The sequence below is a fragment of the Schistocerca serialis genome, chromosome 4 (genome assembly GCF_023864345.2).
Source record: "Schistocerca serialis cubense isolate TAMUIC-IGC-003099 chromosome 4, iqSchSeri2.2, whole genome shotgun sequence".
NCBI classification, from domain to species: Eukaryota; Metazoa; Arthropoda; class Insecta; order Orthoptera; family Acrididae; genus Schistocerca; species Schistocerca serialis.
This window is the reverse complement of record NC_064641.1, coordinates 409,247,725-409,264,572: the sequence shown is the minus strand read 5'-3', so window position 1 is coordinate 409,264,572 and position 16,848 is coordinate 409,247,725. Positions and strand designations below refer to the sequence as shown.

The 16,848-nt window shown below is 42.4% G+C and overlaps 1 protein-coding gene across 1 annotated transcript in view; it reads right to left on the bottom strand.

Moving 5' to 3' along the window:
• Nucleotides 1-16,848, bottom strand: part of LOC126474494 (UDP-glucosyltransferase 2-like) — a 105,469-nt gene that overhangs the window by 12,784 nt on the left and 75,837 nt on the right. The window contains exons 3-5 of the mRNA XM_050101964.1: nt 7,582-8,073; nt 352-574; nt 46-265 (exon numbers count right to left, since the gene is read on the bottom strand). Of these exons, the coding sequence (XP_049957921.1) occupies nt 46-265; nt 352-574; nt 7,582-8,073 (935 nt within the window). The remainder of the gene's footprint in view (nt 1-45; nt 266-351; nt 575-7,581; nt 8,074-16,848) is intronic.

Here is a 16,848-nt window from a genome sequence, read left to right as displayed (position 1 = left end):
AGAAATTGCTTTTTCTTTTAACCGACAAAATAATTGCAAATTTACCTGGAATTTCGGAGGACGCCATTGAGAGCATCCAGAGCAGTTTCTTTCGTTAGAGACCTTAGCACCAATTTCTTTCCGATTCCTGCACTAACCATCTTGGCGACTTCATACTTCTGATCGAAGAAGAATGGAATCCCGATGAGAGGAACTCCGAAATAAGCTGCTTCGTTGAAGCTCTGCAGACCTCCCTGAGTGATGAACAGTCGTATATTTTTGTGAGCTGTAAAGAAAGAACGCACGAGGTGGTTTCTCATTTCACACATTTAGTTGACTTTTAAGAGGAGAGATACAATTGAGAGCCCATACCGAGTACGTCCTGCTGCGGCAGCCAGCCAGCTATCATCACGTTGTCCGGCCTCCCAGGCAGTTCTGTAGCCTCGAACTTCCAGAGCACCCTCTGCGGCAGTTCTGCGAACGCTTGCAGCAGCGCTGCGAGTGTGTTCTCAGGAAGGAAGCTGCTCTTCATATTCGACCCCAGGCTGAAGTATATGAACCCGTGTTCAGCTCCATCCAGAAAGTCCTGTATTTCCTATTGAAAATACAAAATATAAGAGAGATCCTCCCCCTACCTTACAAGGTCGGTATATAAAATGAGTGCCGGCCGGAGTGGCCGTGCGGTTCTGGGCGCTACAGTCTGGAACAGACCGACCGCTACGGTCGCAGGTTCGAATCCTGCCTCGGGCATGGATGTGTGTGATGTCCTTAGGTTAGTTAGGTTAGTTAGTTTTAATTAGTTATAAGTTCTAGGGGACTTATGACCTCAGCAGTTGAGTCCCATAGTGCTCAGAGCCATTTGAACCATTTTGCCTCGATGTCTTCCTTTAATACGACCTTGTGGGGATTCCAAACACTCAAGCGGTAATCAAGACTGGGTCGCAGAATTTCCTACGCGGTCTAATATATAGATGCTTATATTGCCCTAGAATTCCTACCATCACAAATATAGCAGCACTCCTGAGAACTTCTTCAATGGCTTTCTTTAATCAGACCTGGTGTAGATTCCCAACACCAGAGCAGTACTCAAGAATAGCCCGCAGTAGCCTTTTGTATGCCGTCTCCTTCACACAGAAACCATTCTTTCCTGAATTTCTCCCAATAAACCGAAGTCGATCATTCCCCTTCCCTACTACAATCCTGACCCGCTCGTTCTATTTCATATCGTTTTGCAGCGTTACACCCAGGTATTTAAACTACATGACTGTATCAAGCAGGCCACTACTAACGATGTATCAGGACATATTGTTATGGTCTTCAATCGAGAGACTGTTTTGATGCAGCTCTCCATGCTGCTCAATCCTGTGCAAGCTTCTTCATATCCCAGTACCTACTGCAACATTCACCCTTCCGAATCTGCTTAGTGTATTGATCTCTTAGTGTCCCTCTACGAAATTTACCCTCCAAGCTGCCCTCCAATACAAAATTAGTGATAACATGATGCCTCAGAACATGTGATAGCGACCGATCCGTTCTTCTAGTCGAGTCACAAATTTTCCTTCTCTCCAATTCTACTCAATACCTCCTCACTAGTTATGTGATCTACCCACCTAATCTTCAGCATTCTTCTCTAGCACCACATTTCGAAAGCTTCTATTCTCTTCTTGTCTAAACTATTTATCGTCCACGCTTCAATTCTAAACAGGGCCACAGTCCATCCAAATACTTTCAGAAACGACTTCCTGACACTTAAATCTATACTCGATGTTAACAAATTTCTTTTCTTCAGAAACGCTTTCCTTGCCATTGCCAGTCTACATTTTATATCCTCTCTACTTCGACCACCATCAGCTATTTTGCTCTCCAAATAGCAAAACTCCTTTACTACTTTCAGTGTCTTATTTCCTAATGTAATTCCTTCGGCATCACCCGATTTAATTCGACTACTTTCCATTATCCTCGTTTTGATTTTGTTGATGTTCATCTTATATCCTCCTTTCAAGACACTGTCCATTCCGTTCAACTGCTCTTCCAGGTCCTTTGCTGTCTCTGACAGAATTACAATGTCATCGGCGAACCTCAAAGTTTTTATTTCTTCTCCATGGATTTTAATTCCTACCCTGAATTTCCTTTACTGCTTGCTCAATATACTGATTGGATGACATTGGATGACATCGGTGATAGGCTACAACCCCGTCTCACTCCCTTCCCAACCACTGCTTCCCTTTCATGCCCCTCTATTCTTATAACTGCCATCTGGTTTCTGTACAAATTGTAAATAGCCTTTCGCTCCCTGTAATTTACCCGTGCCACCTTCAGAATTCGAAAGAGAGTATTCCAGTCAATATTGTCAAAAGCTTTCTCTAATTCTACAAATGCTAGAAACGTAGGTTTGCTTTTCTTAATCTAGCTTCTAAGATAAATCGTAGGATCAGTATTGCCTCACGTGTTCCAACATTTCTGCGGAATCCAAACTGATCTTCCCAGAGGTCAGCTTCTACCAGTTTTTCCATTCGTCTGTAAGGAATTCGTGTTAGTATTTTGCAGCCGTGACATACGAAACTGATAGTTCGGTAATTATCGCATCTGTCAACATGTGCTTTCTTTAGGATTTGAATTATTATATTCTTCTTGAAGTCTGCGGGTATGTCGCCTGTCTCATACATCTTGCTCACCAGATGGTCGAGTTTTGTCATAGCTGGCTTTCCCAAGGCTATCAGTAGTTCTAATATAATGGTTTCTACTCCCTTGTTTCGACTTAGGTCTTACAACGCTCTCTCAACTCTTCACGCAGTACCGTATCTCCCATTAGATCTTCATCGACATCCTCTTCCATTTCCGTAATATTGTCCTCAAGTACATCGCCCTTGTATAGATCCTCTATGTACTCCTTCCACCTTTCTGCTTTCCCTTCTTTGCTTAGAACTGGGTTTCCATCTGAGCTCTTGATATTCATACAAGTGGTTCTCTTTTCTCCAAAGGTCTCTTTAATTTTCCTGTAGGCAGTATCTATCTTACCCCTAGTGAGATAAGCCTCTACTTCCTCACATTTGTCCTCCAGCCATCCCTGCTTAGCCATTTTGCACTTCCTGTCGATCCTATTTTTGGGCGTTTGTATTCCTTTTTGCCTGCTTCATTTACTGCATTTTTATATTTTCTCCTTTCATTAATCAGCAATTTATCGTAGATCGCTGGAAGAACGTAAAGTACCTAGCGACTGGAAGAAAGCGCAGGTCGTTCCATTTTCAAGAAGGGTCATAAATCAGATGCGAATAATTATAGGCCTATTTCGCTTACGTCAATCTGTTGTAGAATAATGGAACATGTTTTGTGTTCTCGTATTATGACGTTCTTAGATAATACAAATCTCCTTCATCATAACCAACATGGATTCCGCAAACAGAGATCATGTGAAACTCAGCTCGCCCTATTTGCCCAAGAAATTCACAGTGCCGTAGACACTGGCGAGCAGATTGATGCCGTATTCCTGGACTTCAGGAAGGCATTTGATACGGTTCCGCACTTACGTTTAGTGAAAAAAATACGAGCTTACGGAATATCGGACCAGGTTTGTGATTGGATTCAGGATTTCCTAGAAGAAAGAACACAACATGTCATTCTTAACGGTTCAAAATCTGCAGATGTAGAGGTAATTTCGGGAGTACCGCAGGGAAGCGTGATAGGACCTTTATTGTTTACAATGTACATAAATGACTTAGTTGACAACATCGGTAGCTCCGTGAGGCTATTTGCAGATGACACGGTTGTCTACAAGGAAGTAGCAACATCAGAAGACTCGTACGTACTCCAGGAGGACCTGCAGAGGATTAATGCATGGTGCGACAGCTGGCAGCTTTCCCTAAACGTAGATAAACGTAATATAATGCGCATACATAGGGGCAGAAATCCATTCCAGTACGATTATGCCATAGGTGGTATATCATTGGAAGCGGTAACGACCGTAAAATACTTAGGAGTTACTATCCGGAGCGATCTGAAGTGGAATGATCACATAAAACAAATAGTGGGAAAAGCAGGCGCCAGGTTGAGATTCATAGGAAGAATTCTAAGAAAATGTGACTCATCGACAAAAGAAGTAGCTTACAAAACGCTTGTTCGTCCGATTCTTGAGTATTGCTCATCAGTATGGGACCCTTACCAGGTTGGATTAATAGAAGAGATAGACATGATCCAGCGAAAAGCAGCGCGATTCGTCATGGGGACATTTAGTCAGCGCGAGAGCGTTACGGAGATGCTGAACAAGCTCCAGTGGCGGACACTTCAAGAAAGGCGTTACGCAATACGGAGAGGTTTATTATCGAAATTACGAGAGAGCACATTCCGGGAAGAGATGGGCAACATATTACTACCGCCCACATATATCTCGCGTAATGATCACAACGAAAAGATCCGAGAAATTAGAGCAGATACGGAGACTTACAAGCAGTCGTTCTTCCCACGCACAATTCGTGAATGGAACAGGGAAGGGGGGATCAGATAGTGGTACAATAAGTACCCTCCGCCACACACCGTAAGGTGGCTCGCGGAGTATAGATGTAGATGTAGAATTAAAATCAATATATCTCGATCAGTAAACTGGTACCATGCGATGCGGGCATACAGGCCCACTCAGTAACGTGGCGTAAGATTGTCACATTGAACGGAGATATTGAAAAATAGGTTTTTTTGAGTAAAGAGATTCAGTAGATTCAGAAGGATGTAGGTTGCAGTAGGTACTAGTAGATGAAGAAGCTTGCACAGGGTAGAGAAACATGGAGGGCTGCATCAAACCAGTCTCTGGACTGAAGACCACAACAAAAACTACAGGTTAGTTTAGCCAGAAGGGTTGGGAGTACTATGGTGTGTGGGAATCCTGAATAAAACCAACCTGCTTTCAGAAAAAAGTATTGCTTTACCTATTGTACGCCCCTCGTACGTATTACTGTAAAGAAAGCCGCTGTAGGGTTGAGACGAGTGAGAGAGAGATGAATAATAGCAATGAGGAACAACAGCGGAACATTATTCCCTATTAACTAGTTTCTAGGCCGTAGCATCTCGCTATTTCATGTCAGGGCGACAGGCGGTTGTCTTCCGATCGCATGAATCACGTAGATTCTTTACGTCGCGCAAATAACAAACATCACACTCTGTCTCCAGATTCTCATTACTCTCATCAGTGCACGAAAACTTAGAGCCAGTCTTTCGTTAACAAGGAGCTTACCTAAAGGTCTACCGTGGTGGGCAACGACTACGCTCCAGGACACCAACAAAAGCGAAGCTGAGTGTCCATGCTGGATCCTATTTAAAAACGCAGTTCCAACAAGAAAACATCAGACTGCCAAGGCAGACAATATTTTTTATTACACCCTGAACAGCCGTTCCTGCAGTGAACTATGTCTGTCTTACAAGCGAGCACTGAGAAACTCTCCAGGACTCTTATTACTCCAGTGGTCACCGCTACCTTGGTTAGCAGTAATAATTACTGTTTCAACGGCGTTTCATTAAAATTAACCTGGCACGAGATCACTCCTCTACAAAGGAAATTATGATCTGTAATTTCCTCCTCTCGTGTCAGAGACACACAGAAAATCGTGAGGTTTCTTATTTTATTTTATAGCTTAATTCCCTAATGCAATAAATGTAGTATCACAGGCTCTTCTGCTAAGTATAAACTGGATTACTGTTCCATGTTTCACCATGTGCTGTATAGTTTGAGTTTCACTTCGAAGATTACTGTTTATGAAGACTGGGTCGTCTGCTTCGCTCCTTACCATGGTGAGTGCTTCACAGTATGTTACTTTCACAATGGCTATTGGAATGCAAGTTTCTCTCATTTCGCAGAACTGCATGGCTGATCATAAGATTTACGAGTTTCACAGAGTATGAAAAGCAGTTCAATTACATGCTCGTAAATTTTCGGATTGTATGGTCGCTGTCCAAGATTTTTTTCCGTTCCTACTGTTTTACGGACCACGACCTGAAGTCCGGAAGATTTATCAGCAACTAAGGACCTGGTCGTGAAAGCCTTCATTGTATGAACTAGCCCTTTTACTGGGGAGACATGGCTTTGCTGTTTTCTTGGTAAACAGAGGATTTTGGCGCGGTGTTTAATCAAAATTGGTTCTGGCCATAGTGTGGGACACGAAATGGACAAGAAGCATGATCGTAGCACATTCTATGGCGGTCGAAACAGCAAGCCAGTACTCTGGGTCATTCTGTCTCTAAATTCGTACTAGCGATGAGTTTCCCAACAGTCAAAGAATTTGTGAACAATATCTCAATTGGAGTATGCTTAACATCTGCATGCCCTGGGGCTATTTTGCCGTTTAGGGGTCTTGTAGCAATTAAACTGGCGCATCGTCATCTATTACACTCCTTCACTCTTAGATGACCTTTCTGCATACGTTGAAGTGTCTCACATCTCCTGTACCAGATGAGTGTTCTACAGAAGATATCTATCGATGTGTCTACGCAGTCTGGAACCGCAAGACCGCTACGGTCGCAGGTTCGAATCCTGCCTCGGGCATGGATGTTTGTGATGTCCTTAGGTTAGTTAGGTTTAACTAGTTCTAAGTTCTAGGGGACTAATGACCTCAGCAGTTGAGTCCCATAGTGCTCAGAGCCATTTGAACCATTTGATGTGTCTACAATAGATCAGCTTAAATTTTGACGCCGGCAAATCCGAGTGTTTTTAGCATTTTTTGTTACTCTTCAGTAGCACCCTCTTTAGCTATGGTAAAGAAGGATGACTTGCAAAAAAGAGTTTCTCCCAAAATCATACCAAAGTAATAGGTTGCTGATATCATCCAAGAATCTGCCAAGAATCCGCTATTTCCACATTATGTAGCTTTCGTAAAGCTGTGTCGGCTCTCTGGTTCATCTATTGGGCACTGTTCCACAACTACAATAACAGTCAGTGAGGCGTCCGTATCTGGTGCGATGCTTTCATTCCTCCTTCCACAAAAAATATATTTTTGGAGTACAGACACGTTGTATCCTTAATGCTACAGAAAGCGTTTTATCTTATTCAACAGACTTAATTTGCTGTTTTTTTCTGTCTTCACTTATCAATCCTTATAGGGGTACTTCTTCATCATTGGCTGTAATACCACAGATTTCATTAGTATGTTGTAAATACTGATAGCGTTATCATGTCACTGATGTCGTACATATTCCATCTAACTCATTTAGACAAAAGGCATATGACATCATTTAATCATTGCTGTGTTGGTATGTAAAGAGCTGCATGCTAAGATTTGAAATTTTCTCGTTTGAGACTGTAATAATGCGTTTTCACAATTACAACTGATTGTAAGGTACAGTGTTTATTTAGTAGTGCATGTAAATAAGACTCAAATGTGTAAATACTAAAAAATAATCACGTCACTTATGAGTGATTTCTCCCTGGACAGTTCATTGCAAGCGACGACATTGTTCAACAGACAATAGGCTTGACAATAAAGTCACATAAATAAACACGGAAATCGCTAATCGTTGTTTACATTTCTTTCTATAGTTCTTCATTCTAAGCATACAGTTCCGATAAGAACAAGCAGTTAACATTACTGTGTTCCCTATGGTAGAATATGAGACAGAACTTACCTTTGGCAGCGGTTTCCTCTCTTGAACGATGTGCATTCCTGTGACCTGTACCACATTTGGCAGCAATGGCTGTGGGTAGTCTATACTGAAATGATTGGCAGCTATTACTAAACTGATGTTGCTTATCATTTCTTCGAGATCAGGTACGTGTTTGCCGTAGTGCTTCTCTATCAGTCTGCTGTGTGCAGGAAGGACATGGTTGTAGAAGTGGCTTAGCAAGTTCAGAACGTCGTAACTGTTGCGCATTCTGTCCCAGAAGCTCATGTGAGATGTGAGCACCGAATGTGAATCTGGTATATAGGACGGATTGTACGGATTTCCAATCAGGCTGTTCAGAGTGGGGGTCATCCCCACCGAGAGGAATCCGACGACAGGTGGTGAACCCAGTTCGTGGATAAAGCCAAAATAGCACCAGAAGAATAACGTCTCGAGGACGACCAAGTCAAATTTGTCCTTCGATCTGAAACACAAAATATTTAAGTGATACGTTGTCTTGTATAAAAGCGAAAATACATTTAGTAATTTGCATCCCCGTGACTGAATACGATTACTTATATTATCAATATAACCAAACATTTAAGGGCAGAAAATAAAGATGTGTCGGTCATCGTAACATATATAAGAGCCAACAGAAATGTTTTCGTTTGCTGTAGCGCATATGCAACCTAGCCCGACTCCCATGCGGGCGTACAAACACCGACATATGAGCAAGGTACTAGATTCGCAGTCGCGTCTTTTCGATGCTCGTGCTGTAAATGGGGAAGGGTGAACTAAAGCGACGTTATTACGAAAAGCGTCCAAACACGACAAAGGTGCTGTTAGTCTTTTCTTGGCTGCCGAAGGGCAAGAACGACTAGACATCCATCGGAGAGGGAGGAATGTGTATTGGGCAGCATGTCAGTCCAAAACCATAGTTGAAGAATTGTGCACCAAGTTCCGTACTGATCGCGCTTCGACAGAAGACGCCGGTCAATCTGAGAGGCCAGCATCACCCATTACGGACAGGAGGCAGAGACACACCAGCACCCACCGTATAGTCCTGATCTCTCCCCATGCGGTTACTACACCTCCGCTCCAATTAAAGACGCCTTGAAGAGATTCCTGTTGGACGACGATATGCAAAAGACAGTTACGGACTCCTTCACGCAGCAGGACACAGTGTTTTATGAAACGGGTATCTTCAACTGCTTCGTCGATGGCATGATTCTCTCAATGCTCACAGCGATTCTACCTGACTGGCATACCGATTCTGGACGGTAGGCATTCAAATGGTAACTGTTTGATTGCTAGTTATAGAAGTCTTTCAGTTTTTGAAATCTGATTTCTATAATTAGCTAAAAGAACTGGATACACTGTTCTTAACGGGACGAAATGAACACCTGTAAAAGTGAGTTCTGGAGTATTACAGAGGATTGTTATAGATTGTTATATGATTGTTACTGGTAATATAGAAACGATATAGTGGATAACGTATGAGTTCGCATAAGGCTGTTCTTATGTGTAGGAAGAATGGGACGCCAGAAGATCGCGGCGAAATGCAGGTAGACTTGCTGAGGATCGGTGATTAGTGCAGAGCCTGGCAGTTGAGCCGGCAAGAATTACACCGCACCGCACGCTACTGACGGAAAATATCTGAAAACAATAAGGGCCGTAAATATGTAGGAGAAGCCATCAGGTGTGACCTAAGTGAAAGAAAGACAAGCGAAAGTATGAGGTTAATTGGAAGAAGCTTAATAATGACACATCATTCGTCCACTAAAGAAGTGCCCGCAAAACACTCGTTATATCAATATATCGGTTTACAGTGATATTTCAGAGAACATTTGTTCTTAGGAGGATCGGATAAAATATTACTTCCTCCCACATAAGTCTGGCGAAACGACAGAGGAGTAACAGAAGTTAGTTGTCTTGAAGAGGGTGGGAGGGGGGAGAGGAGAAGAAAGTATACCTTTAGTCGCTCTTCCCTCCCCCCCCCCCCCACCCCCATTCGCAAGTGTTAAAAGAATGAGAGGGAATGGTAGAGCGTACCCGATTTCTGGCAGGGGTGGTTACGAGAAAATCCAAAGAGATTCTGGTCGTATGTAAAGTACACTAGTGGCAAAAACCAGTCAATACCGTCACTGCGCGATAGCGATGCAAATGTTGCCGATGATGGTGTCACTAAAGCGGAGTTAGTAAATACAGTTTTCCGTAATTCCTTCACGAAAGAAGACGAAGTAAATATTCCAGAATTCAAACCAGAACAGCTGTTAGCATGAGTGACATAAAAGCAGATATCTTAGGTGTTGCGAAACAACTCAAATCACTCTAGAAAGGCAAGTCTTCCGGTCCAGATGGTATACCAATCATGCTCCTTTCAGAGTATGCAGACACAACAGCGCTTTTCTTAGCAATTATATACAACCGCTTACTTGACGAAAGGTCTGTTCCTGAATACTGGAAAGCAGCACAGGTCACACCAATATTCAAGAAAGGAAGTAGGAGTAACCCATTGAATTACAGACCCATGTCACCTCGTTTTGCAGTAGGATTTTGAAGTATACTCTATACTCGAACATTATGAATCAATTTGAAGAAAATGAGCCGGCCAAAGTGGACGAGCGGTTCTAGGCGCTACAGTCTGGAATCGCGAGAACGCTACGGTCGCAGGTTCGAATCCTGCCTCGGGCATGGGTGTGTGTGATGTCCTTAGGTTAGTTAGGTTTAAGTAGTTCTAAGTTCTAGGGGACTGATGACCTCAGATGTTAAGTCCCATAGTGCTCAGAGCCATTTTAACAATTTCTGGAGAAAATGACTTATTGTTACATAACGAACACGGATTCAGAAATTATCGTTCTTGTGCAACGCAGCTAACTCTTTAATCCCATGAAGTAATGAGTGCAGTCGACAAGGAATCTCAAATCGATTCCACATTCCTAAATTTCCAGAAGGCTTTTGATACCGTTCCTCACAAGTGACTATTAATCAAATTGCGTGCATAGGGAGTATCGACTCAGTTGTGTTACTGGATTCGTGATTTCCTCTCAGAGAGATCACAGTTCGTAGTGATAGACGGTAAAGCATCGGGTAGAACAGAAGTGATATCTGGCGTTTCGCAAGGTAGTGTCATAGGCCCTCTGCTGCTCCTGATTTACATAAATGATGTAGGTGATAATCTGAGCAGCCCCCTTAGAATGTTTGCAGATGACGCTGTAATTTACCGTCTAGTAAAATCATCAGACGATCAATTGCAATTACAAAATGATCTAGAGAGAATTTTTGTATGGTGCTAAAAGTGACAATTGACACTAAACAGAGAAAAGTGCGACGTCATCCACATGGGTACTAAAAGAAATCCGACAAAATTTGGGTATACGATAAATCGCACAAATCTAAGGAGTGTCAATTCGACTAAGTACCTAGGAATTACAATTACGAACAACTTAAATTGGAAAAGACCTATATATAATATTGTGGGGAAGGCGAAACAAAGACTGCGCTTTGTTGGCAGAACACTTAGAACATGTGACAAGCCCACTGAAGAGAGAGCCTACATTACACTTGTCCGTCTTCTGCTGGAATATACCTGCGCGGTTTGGGATTCTTAACAGGTAGGATTGACGGAGGACATCGAAAAAGTGCAAAGAAGGGCAGCTCGTTTCGTGTTATCGCACAATAGGGGTGAGAGTGTCACTGATATGATACGCGAGTTGGGGTGGCAATCACTGAAACAAAGGTCGTTTTCCTTGCGGCGAGATCTATTTACGAAATTTCCATCACCAACTTTCTCTTCCGAATGCGAAAATATTTTGTTAACACCCACCTACGTAGGGAGAAATGATCATAATAATAAAATAAGAGAAATCAAAGCTCGAACGGAAATATTTAGGTGTTCTTTTTTCCCACGCGCTGTTCGAGAGTGTAATGTTAGAGAAGAAGTACGACAATGGAACTATGAACCCTATGCCAGCCACTTAAGTGTGGATTGCAGAGTAACCATGTAGATGTAGATGTAGAACGTACGGTCGCATGAAGACCAGGCTCCTAACGCCACGTTTCACAGCCGAGAGGGAAGACCATCGTGGTGGTACTGCATCTGCAACAGCAGTTTCAGCAGAATTTGATACCACAGTGACACAAAGAACTGTTACTAATCGGTTACTCCATGGACAGCTCCGGTCCGGGCGCCCTGTAGCATGCGTTTCACTGACCCCAAACAGCCACCAACTTCAGTGATGTCAAGCGAGAGCTCATTGGAGTACAGAGTGGAGGTCTCGTGCGTTTTCTGATGAAAGCTGGTTCTGCCTTGGTGCCAGTGATGACCGTGTTTTGGTTAGAATGAGGCCAGTTGAGGGCCTACAAGCAACCTGTCTGCGTGCTAGACACACTGGACCTCACTTGGAGATATGGCCTCGCATGCGATTTCGTATAACAGCAGAACTCTCGTGGTTTCCCCGAGCGCCCTGACTACAAATCTGCACTTAATCTGGTGATTCGACATGTTGTAGCGCCATTCCTGAACAGTCTTTCTGGAAATGTTTCCTAACAGTGTAACCCTCTCCCACATACACCTGTTGTAACTCAACATCTCTACGGAGTGTTAGTACGTCGCCTTGGCCTGCTCGATCACCATATCTGTATCCAATCGAGTACATATGGGGAGATCATCGGACGACCACTCCAGTGCCATACTCAAACTGACATCCAACACCTGTACAACAAATGCATGCACGTCTGCATGTTTGGAATCAACATTCTAGTGGTTACACCGGTTATTAATGTACTAGTATTGCACATTTGCAATGGCTAATCTCGTGCTAGCATTAACCTGTGAACTTGCAATGTCAATCGCTTAAATGTGTTATCTAGAGAAATGTGTTTCTGAAATTTTATTGCTGTCCATTAAGGACTTATTGGTGTTGCGAATTTTTCCGGTCAGTGTACATTTGCACTGTGACAAATTTCATTGCCAACGTTGTGGTTAGTAGGGGCCTTAAACTGCATTGCCAACATTGTGGTAAGCAGAGGCCGAAATATGAAGTGCTTTTTTTAGATGTTGTGAGATCGTAAAAAGTAATGCGACTGATGAGTAGTCACTTGACATAAAATGTCACGACGAACAACATACAGTTCTGTAGTAAACGTTTAAATGCTGTTTCTAAACGTTTGTATTGTATTACTGTCCTGTTCCCTACTACGTTTATTTTCTTGTTTGTATATTCGTAGTTTGTGTAGAAAAATACTGGAAACGAAAACTGTTAAGCTTTGGACATAATTTTAGAAGGGAGTTCTACGAGGGTCCGGATACGTTGGTGGTTAGCAAACGAAGAATGAGTAGGTCAAAGGAGTCGAAGTACTTTGCACCGACAGTTCACTACAGCTCTCTTCGAACCGGGTTTCTGATACAAATTATGAAATCGCTAAACAACAATACGAATGAATAGGAATTATAAATAACCATTTTTGATTAGAATTTAACGTAGATCTCTGACATGGTATTCCAATAGCACAGCTAATTAATACAATGTTTTCGACCTATTTTATGTTTACATGTTGTCGATGTGACCCACTGTCCTCTAACTTGTCTCAATCATTATTACCTGTGGTTAATCGAAAGTATCAACTGTAGACGTATGTCCTCCAACGCTTATCCAATAGTCGCTCTGTATCGAACAGTGGTAACTCCAATGTGGCAATGAAATCGTATTTTCATTGGTCATGGTTTGAACTTGATCGAAGTCATGATTGTCGATTATTCCAACAGATAACTTCCCATAGTTTATGTTGTTGTTGTGATCTTCAGTCGAGAGATTAGTTTGATGCAGCTCTCCATGCTACTCTACCCTGTGCAAGCTTCTTCATCTCCCAGTACCTACTGCAACCAACATCCTTCTGAATCTGATTAGTTTATTCATCTCTTGGTCTCCCTCTACGATTTTTACCTTCCACACAGCCCTCCAATGCTAAATTGGTGATCCCTTGATGCCTCAGAACATGTCCTACCAACTGGTCCTTCTTCTTGTCAAGTTGTGCCACAAACTCCTCTCCTCCCCGATTATATTCAATACCTCCTCGTTAGTTATGTGATCTATCCATCTAATCTTCAGCATTCTTCTGTAGCACCACATTTCAAAAGCTTCTATTCTCTTCTTGTCCAAACTATTTATCGTCCATGTTTCACTTCCATACATGGCTACATTCCATACAAATACTTTCAGAAACGACTTCCTTACACTTAAATCTGTACTCGATGTTAACAAATTTCTCTTCATAAGAAACGCTTTCCTTGCCATTGCCAGTCTACATTTTATATCTTCTCTACTTCGACCATCATCAGCTATTTTACTCTCCAAATAGAAAAACTCGTTTACTACTTTAAGTGTCTCATTTCCTAATCTAATTCCCTCAGCATCACCCTACTTAATTCGACTACATTCCATTATCCTCGTTTTGCTTTTGTTGATGTTCATCTTATATCCTCCTTTCAAGACACTGTCCATTCCATTCAACTGCTTTTCCAAGTCGTTTGCTGTCTCTGACAGAATTACAATGTCATCGGCGAACCTAAGAGTTTTTATTTCTTCTCCATGGATTTTAATACCTACTCCGAATTTTTCTTTTGTTTCCTTTGCTGCTTGCTCAGTATACAGATTGAATAACATCAGGGAGAGGCTACAACCCTGTCTCACTCCCTTCCCAACCTCTGCCTCCCTTTCATGCCCCTCGACTCTTATAACTGCCATCTGGTTTCTGTACAAATTGTAAATAGCCTTTCGCTCCCTGTATTTTCCCCCTGACACCTTTAGAATTTGAAAGAACTCTCTTTCAAATTCCAGTCAACATTGTCAAAAGCCTTCTCTAAGTCTGCAAATGCTAGAAACGTAGGTCTGCCTTTCCTTAATCTTTCTTCTAAGATAAGTCGTAAGGTCAGTATTGCCTCACGTGTTCCAGTGTTTCTACGGAATCCAAACTGATCTTCCCCGAGGTTGGCTTCTACCAGTTTTTCCATTCGTCTGTAAAGAATTCGTGTTAGTATTTTGCAGCTGTGACTTATTAAACTGATAGTTCGGTAATTTTCACATCTGTCAACACCTGCTTTCTTTGGGATTGGAATTATTATATTCTTCTTGAAGTCTGAGGGTATTTCGCCTGTTTCATACATCTTGCTCACCAGATGGTAGAGTTTTGTCTGGACTGGCTCTCCCAAGGCCGTCAGTAGTTCCAATGGAATGTTGTCTACTCCAGGGGCCTTGTTTCGACTCAGGTCTTTCAGTGCTCTGTCAAACTCTTCACGCAGTATCGTACCTCCCATTTCATCTTCATCTACATCCTCTTCCATTTCCATAATATTGTCCTCAAGCACATTTGCCCTTGTATAAACCCTCTATGTACTGCTTCCACCTTTCTGCTTTCCCTTCTTTGCTTAGAACTGGGTTTCCTTCTGAGCTCTTGATATTCATACAAGTCGTTCTCTTATCTCCAAAGGTCTCTTTAATTTTCCTGTAGGCAGTATCTATCTTACCCCTAGTGAGATAAGCCTCTACATACTTACATTTGTCCTCTAGCCATCCCTGCTTAGCCATTTTGCACTTCCTGTCGATCTCATTTTTGAGACGTTTGTATTCCTTTTTGCCTGCTTCATTTACTGCATTTTTATGTTTTCTCCTTTCATCAATTAAATTCAATATTTCTTCTGTTACCCAAGGATTTCTACCAGCCCTCGTCTTTTTACCTACTTGATCCTCTGCTGCCTTCACTACTTCATCCCTCAAAACTACCCATTCTTCTTCTACCGTATTTCTTTCCCTCATTCCTGTCAATTGCTCCCTTATGCTCTCCCTGAAACTCTGTACAACCTCTGGTTCTTTCAGTTTATCCAGGTCCCATCTCCTTAAATTCCCACCTTTTTGCAGTTTCTTCAGTTTTAATCTACAGGTCATAACCAATAGATTGTGGTCAGAGTCCACATCTGCCCCTGGAAATGTCTTACAATTTAAAACCTGGTTCCTAAATCTCTGTCTTACCATTATATAATCTATCTGATACCTTTTAGTATCTCCAGGGTTCTTCCATGTATACAACCTTCTTTCATGATTCTTAAACCAAGTGTTAGCTATGATTATGTTGTGCACTGCGCAAAATTCTACCAGGCGATTTCCTCTTTCATTTCTTAGCCCCAATCCATATTCACCGACTATGTTTCCTTCTCTCCCTTTTCCTACACTCGAATTCCAGTCACCCATGACTATTAAATTTTCGTCTCCCTTCACTATCTGAATAATTTCTTTTATTTCATTATACATTTCTTCAATTTCTTCGTCATCTGCGGAGCTAGTTGGCATATAAACTTGTACTACTGTAGTAGGTGTGGGGTTCGTATCTATCTTGGCCACAATAATGCGTTCACTATGCTGTTTGTAGTAGCTTACCCGCATTCCTATTTTCCTATTCATTATTAAACCTACTCCTGCATTACCCCTATTTGATTTTGTGTTTATAGCCCTGTAGTCACCTGACCAGAAGTCTTGTTCCTCCTGCGACCGAACTTCACTAATTCCCACTATATCTAACTTCAACCTATCCATTTCCCTTTTTAAATTTTCTAACCTACCTGCCCGATTAAGGGATCTGACATTCCACGCTCCGATCCGTAGAACGCCAGTTTTCTTTCTCCTGATAACAACATCCTCCTGAGTCGTCCCCGCGCGGAGATCCGAATGGGGGACTATTTTACCTCCGGAATATTTTACCCAAGAGGACGCCATCATCATTTAATCATACAGTAAAGCTGCATGCCCTCGGGAAAAATTACGGCTGTAGTTTCCCCTTGCTTTCAGCCGTTCGCAGTACCAGCACAGCAAGGCCGTTTTGGCTATTGTTACAAGGCCAGATCAGTCAATCATCCAGACTTTTGCCCTTGCAACTACTGAAAAGGCTGCTGCCCCTCTTCAGGAACCACACGTTTGTCTGGCCTCTCAACAGATACCCCTCCATCGTTGTGGTTGCACCTAGGGTACGGCTATCTGTATCGTTGAGGCACGCAAGCCTCCCCACCAACGGCAAGGTCCATGGTTCATGGGGGGGGGGGGGGGGGAAGCTTTCTGTAAGTCTACAAATTATAGAAAAGTAGGTTTGCCTTTTCTTAATCTATTTTCTAAGGTAAGTCGTAGGGTCAGTATTGCCTCACGTGTTCCAACATTTCTACGGAATCCAAACTGTTCTTCCCCGAGGTCGGCTTCTACCAGTTTTTCCATTCGTCTGTAAACAATTCGTGTTAGTATTTTGCAG